General features: G+C 32.8%; 1 protein-coding gene across 1 annotated transcript; it reads right to left on the bottom strand.

Annotated features, from left to right (window-relative positions):
• On the bottom strand, positions 1-5,346 carry LOC133856823 (two-component response regulator 24-like). Its single transcript, XM_062291865.1, has 4 exons — positions 5,314-5,346; positions 2,701-2,777; positions 533-665; positions 1-430 (listed from the first exon to the last, which is right to left on the bottom strand). The coding sequence occupies exons 1-4, from the start codon at positions 5,344-5,346 to the stop codon at positions 254-256; spliced, it is 420 nt and encodes a 139-aa protein (XP_062147849.1). The 3' UTR covers positions 1-253.
• Between the last annotated feature and the right edge of the window lie 823 nt (positions 5,347-6,169).

Below are 6,169 nucleotides of genomic sequence, written 5' to 3'. Positions count from 1 at the left end.
AAATCTAAAACTTTATTTATAGAACTCATCCCTCTTCTCTACAACCCAAAAGGAAAAATAAAATCTTCAACCCTTGGGATTCCATACTATCCAATCATCAATTTTGGTTCCATGTTCATGGTGAGTTAGAGTACTCATGCTTTTTCTCTCTTCAGAAATAAAGCACGTTCGCACAAAATTACAAGAAAATGCTAGGAAAGAGAGCTGACCATACAAAGAATTAAAAGAAAATGCAAATTGTCTCCTTTGTAGTTCAACCATCATTTTTGAGCTTATGGAGGATTGAAGCGAGCTTAGTGGCAGACAAAGGCTTCTCTTGATAGTCATCCAGGCCTGCTTCTATGAACTCTTGTTTTTCTTGCTCTTCTGTGCATGCCGATACACCCGCAATCAAACTACGAATCCCCATAGCGCGGAGTTTTCTCGTTGCCTATCATCAATTAATAAAGTATGGAAAAAGAATTATCATCAAAATGATTTGCATGATTTTCTCCATTGATGCCTCAGTGATGGAGAATATATACGTACGTACCTCAATCCCATTCATGACAGGCATATCCATGTCCATCAAAATCAGGTCAAAGCTTTTTCCTGAAGAGTGGACATCAACGGCTTCTTTGCCATTCCCCACCACATGATTTTGTATGCCTAGAGCGTCCAAGAGTCTGCGGTGAATCATTTGATTTAGAAGGTCATCATCCACAACAAGAGCAGTTAAAGTTTTCTCCATTGGTGGGCAGATATGAAGTAAAACAGAGTAACAGAAATATGAAAGAAAGAAGATATCGATCGAGAGAGAAGAATCTGAAATCGATCTTGGTATTACTTTGTTACAGTAGTATCTGTATTTATACAAAAGAGAAATGAATCAAATAGCAGCTACCTAATCGATCGAGAAAACAGAAAAAAACTGAACTAACTGAATACATGCATGCCAGCTCATCGATCTAATAATATATATATCAGAAAGAGTGAAAAATTGAGATCTTTTGAGATTAGGACGTGATTGACTGATATTCTACTTGATCCTGAAACTCTTAGATTCTACTAATTAGGGTGTTTAAGATGTTCAAGAAAGCCAATAGTGTGATCAAGAGCACGCCAATGTGATCATTTCACTATGGGTGTTCATGTTTTCTTAATGATTTGTTACACATAATTGGAACATTAATTGTGGTGTATATATAAATTTCTTAACGTGAATACTGTATAATATTTTATGTAAATTTAAAATACTATATATAAATATATATTTTTGGTGTTATTTGTAAAATGCAAATACGAACCCTAACCCTGAGAGTATGTACTATACATAGTACAAATTAAGCACTAAGACCTAAAACATAAACCATATATAAGGAACTCAACCTGTAAACCCTACTATTTACATATAGTACATAGTCTTAAAACCTAGCCCTAAGTGTATATACTATATATACCCATAAACCCTAACTATATATATATATATATATATATATATATATATATATATATATATATATATATATATATACACATACTGTATATATCACACATATAAGGTTAGGGTATATACGAGTGAAGATGCATGTATATAGTTTTTAAACCGCTTACGTGAATTATGCATGTATATAATATTAATTATAGGTTTTGTATTTTTTTTATATATTTTTCTTTTATACAAGGATTGTTAAGGCGATAATGTACAAAACATAATATAATTTGGTGCTATATATATATAGTTAGGGTATATATATAGTAATATATACTATATCTATATATCTAAATTAGGGTTTAGTGTTGTACAATATAATATACATATAGCACTAAACTAGGGTTAGGGTTATATTAGTAAAGTATACAATATTTAACACTTGTATATATATATATATATATATATATATATATATATATATATATGTATTAGGTATATAAATATAAATATATATATATACCATACAAGGACTTATACGAGATTTGACTAAATTAAGTGAGGAGAGTTGAAATAAATTAATGTATAAAATAAAGAAAAATTTATTTGTAGCACGTCCACAAATATAATGTAAACGCTAACTCTAAATAGAGTTGGGGTTTACTTATAAGTATACCATATATATGTAAGGAACTCAACACGTAAACCTTAATTATACTATTTACATATTGCACATAGCCCATAAACCGTAATTCTATGTGTATATACTATATATAACCATAAACCCTAACCCCAAGGGCGGAGGCACGTATAAGCTTGGCTGCTTGGGGGTGCCATGGCCCCCCCAAAAAATTTCAAAGCCTCTTATTTTTTTTTTTATTATTATTTTTTTTTTAGGTTAGCAGTTAGCACCTATGGCCCCTGCAAAAATAGAGTTCAGGCCCCCCCAAAAAAATTAATCTACTATCTACTACTATAATATTTTTTCTTTTCCTTAAAAAAAACATATTAAAAACCCAGCAAGGCAATGGATGTTAAACTAGAAAGAAAAGAAAAGAAAAAAAAAAAAAAAAAAAAAAAGGAAAAATATCAGACGAAGCAAATAAAAAATAATAATAATCAACAGCAAATCCTCTTCAACACGTCAACGCAATGTCAACAAAAAATTCACACTGCACAAGGAAAAAAAAGAGACAAAATTTACTTTACAATACCTCTCAAACTTCCCTCAAACCCTCGATCTCACATTCAACCTTAAGAAAAAAGAAAAAAGAAAAAGAAAAACACACAAAGCTTGAAAATACTGAGAGGCGAGAGAACTGAGTCTAAGAGACTGAGATCTGGTTGTGCATCCACCGTCGGCCGTCTGTCCACCAGCTCAAGCACCACCAGCAGCAGTAAACACCCATCACCGTGAGTTATTTGCTCTTATTTTCTGCAGGCTCTAAATCTTTAATATGATTTTTCTTTGAAATTTGGGCTTTTTTAAAAGAAAAATCTGAGTGTGTTTGATTATGAGATTTCTTTGAGATGGGTTGAAGACAAATAGAAGATGAAGATTCACGAGAGAATTGAAGCACAGATAGAGGGAGGGGAGGTGTGAGGTTGAAGAGAGAAATAAAAAAGATAAGGACAAGAGAGAAGGAGGACCACCGATTCTATAAAAATCTGAGTGTGTTTTATCCTTTCAAAAAAAAAATGAAAAGATGAGGGGGCCAGGGCGTGGGACCGTGGATGGGAGAAAGAATTGACTCAAAAGCTTTGAGTGGATTCTAAAGGCTTCGAGTGAGTGAGTGGATTTTTTTTTTTTTTTTTTTTTTTTTTTAATAGATGTAATTGAGTGGAGTCAAACCCTTGACTCTTTCTTGAGATTAGAAGATGGCAGATGAAATTGAAAATTACTGGGGCGTGGTGGGTGTGGGACCGTGGCTGATGGGGGAGAGAAAGGAGATTTGAGGGTGGTGAAAAATAAAAATTGAAATGAAAGACTTCCTCAAATATGATTATGTGAGGAAATAATCAATTAATCAAATATGTCTTGTTATATTTGTTTTTGATTAATAATTTTGATTATTTAATTTTTTCAGTATTTAGTCTAGAAGCTTTCAAAATAAATATACAAATAAAGAAAACTAGGTATATGTCTTTTTCAGTAGAAGTAGTAATTAAAATGCAACACTTTGGTTTTAGATGGAACCCATATTAGATTGGACTTTTTTTTTAAAAAAATTATTCTATTAAATTAATATTTGTCTTTAAAATAAGTAATCAATTTAGAAGATAATTTGGAAGATAACCTTTTTTTTTTTAATTGTGTTCATCATTTCTTATTTTAATTTATTATTTGTTTTTATTGGTTTGCAGCATTCAGCTAGCACATTATTGCCTTTGGTTTGTTTTCAAGAAATCCTTCAAGATCAAGATAACGTTGATTTATTGAAAGGTACTCATTTTTCTTAGACCCTATTAACTGTGCATAATTTATTTGTCAAGTAGTCTATATTTTTCTGTGTTTGCTATTTTGGCTAGATTAAGATTTTTAATTGATTATTAGAATTTTTTTTTCCTAATTTGATGGGTTTGATTTGGTTAATTATTCGTTGTTTTTTCTTTTGTTAATGCTAATAAGAACTATTTTAAGTTAAGTTTAAGACTTGTTTTCTTTTATTTTACAAGCAGACACATATAGAAAAATTATATATATATATATATATACCTCCAGGAATTTCCTGGCTCCGCCCCTGCCTAACCCTAAGTGTATATACTATATATAGCTATAAAACCTAACTCTATGTGTATATACTATATATAGTTATAAACCATAACCCTAAGTGTATATATTATATATAGTTATAAACCATAACCCTAAGTGTATGTACTATATATAACCATAAACCTTAACCCTAAGTGTATGTACTATATATAGCCATAAACCCTAACCCTACTATATATGGCCATAAACCCCAACCCTAAGTGTATATACTATATATAGCCATAAACCCTAATCCTAAGTATATATACTATATATAGCCATAAACCCTAATCCTAAGTGTATGTACTATATATAGCTATAAACCCTAACCCTAAGTGTATATACTATATATAGCCATAAACCCAAATCTTAAGTGTATGTACTATATATAGCTATAAATCCTATATATATAGCATAAATTTAAGGTTAGGATATATATAGTAATAATATTAAGATTTTAGTTTCTTTTTTTAAAAAAAACAAATTAAAAATTAAATACAAGAATTTATATGCATAGTGTACATTTCGAGTCATTATGCATGTATATAGTAATATTAGTATGCATAATGTACAAAACCCTAACTATGTTTGTTTTTTCTTCTTTCTTTCTTTTTTTTTTTTTCTAAAAAAAAAGACAGTTCGCCACATGTCATGGTGACAGTGGCTCACATATGACCATGTGCCTAAATTACACGTGGTCATTCGACCACGCACATTGGAACACGTGGCCACATGGCCGCGTGTAAATAATCCACGCGTAAGGGTGTAAACGAGCCGATCCTGAGTGGGTATTGGCTGTTCGGGATCGGCTCGTTTATGTAACAGTGAAGCTCGAGCTCGACAAGAGCCTAATTTTGGTGTGCGAGATCGGCTCGCTAAGAAAGAATTACTGATTGAGCTCGAGCTCGAGCTCGATCATTTTGGTCGATCCCAAGCTTGAATACTCGGCTCGAGCTCGATTGGAGTGAAAAAAATCCTAGCACAAACAAGTAGATCGAGAACCCTAAAATCAAAACCAATCAACCAACAAATCCAACTTAAAAAAAAAAAAAATAAATAAAATAAAATAAAATAAAATAAAATAAAATCAACCAACAAATCTCATACACAAAATCCAGATAATCAAAGGATAGGAAAGTAGAAAACAAACCAGATGGAACGGAGCTGAAGCCAGAAGCGCCATTCTCAATCTTGAAAGTTTGGAAAGAAATGATTTTGGAGCAAGTCCATTTTCAGAGTTGTGGATCGTTGTGGCTGAGATTCATGAGTCATACCGAGATTTTGTTAGTTTTTCAGGTGATTTCGTCAAACCATTAAAACTTGAAAGCAAAAAAATCAAGCAAAGGAGGTCGAAGAAGATGCACCTTGAACTTGAAGGAAAGACGAGACAGTGTCAACCACGATAAAATTTTTCCTTGAGGGGTAAATGTGAAGCAGGGGCGGAGGGAGGGGGGGTCGAGAGGGGTCAAGTACCCCCCCTCACCTTCCAAAAGTTTCCCTTATCCCTTGTAAAAAATTTCGAATGTCCTGGTTGCCCCCCTTCAATCACTCATCAAGGTCAACTGACATTATCCTTAGCCACTAACACAGGTATTTTCCTGAATCTTGCTGGTGGAGCTTTGGGGATGAAACTGAAAGATGGAAGCTTGGAACTGAAGTGGTGAAGTCGTGGAAGCCTGGAGAAGAGGGAGATAAGGCTTAGAGGATAAGGGGTACGTGGCAGCAAACATGTGGAGCCAGTTGGGTTCAACTCCTCAAGTGCTAAATGGCTGCGTTTGGGAGCAATGTTTTAGTGCGTTTTTGCGAAACTGTCAGGTCTGAAGCAACAACTTACAAAGTTGCAACTTTTAAACTGTCAAGTGTCATGTATATCTCGGCCATCAAATAATTGCGACTCTTCTTATAGTAGTCTTTTTTGGCTGTCAAATTTGTCTTCTTCTAGCCATTTAATAATTATTATATAAATTTTTTAGTTATTTTTTTGAGGGCACGAGAGTTTGTATTCA

Source organism: Alnus glutinosa, chromosome 14 (genome assembly GCF_958979055.1).
Source record: "Alnus glutinosa chromosome 14, dhAlnGlut1.1, whole genome shotgun sequence".
In the NCBI taxonomy this organism is placed as follows: domain Eukaryota; kingdom Viridiplantae; phylum Streptophyta; class Magnoliopsida; order Fagales; family Betulaceae; genus Alnus; species Alnus glutinosa.
The sequence above is the reverse complement of the archived record's forward strand: the minus strand, read 5'-3'. Positions and strand labels throughout refer to the sequence as shown.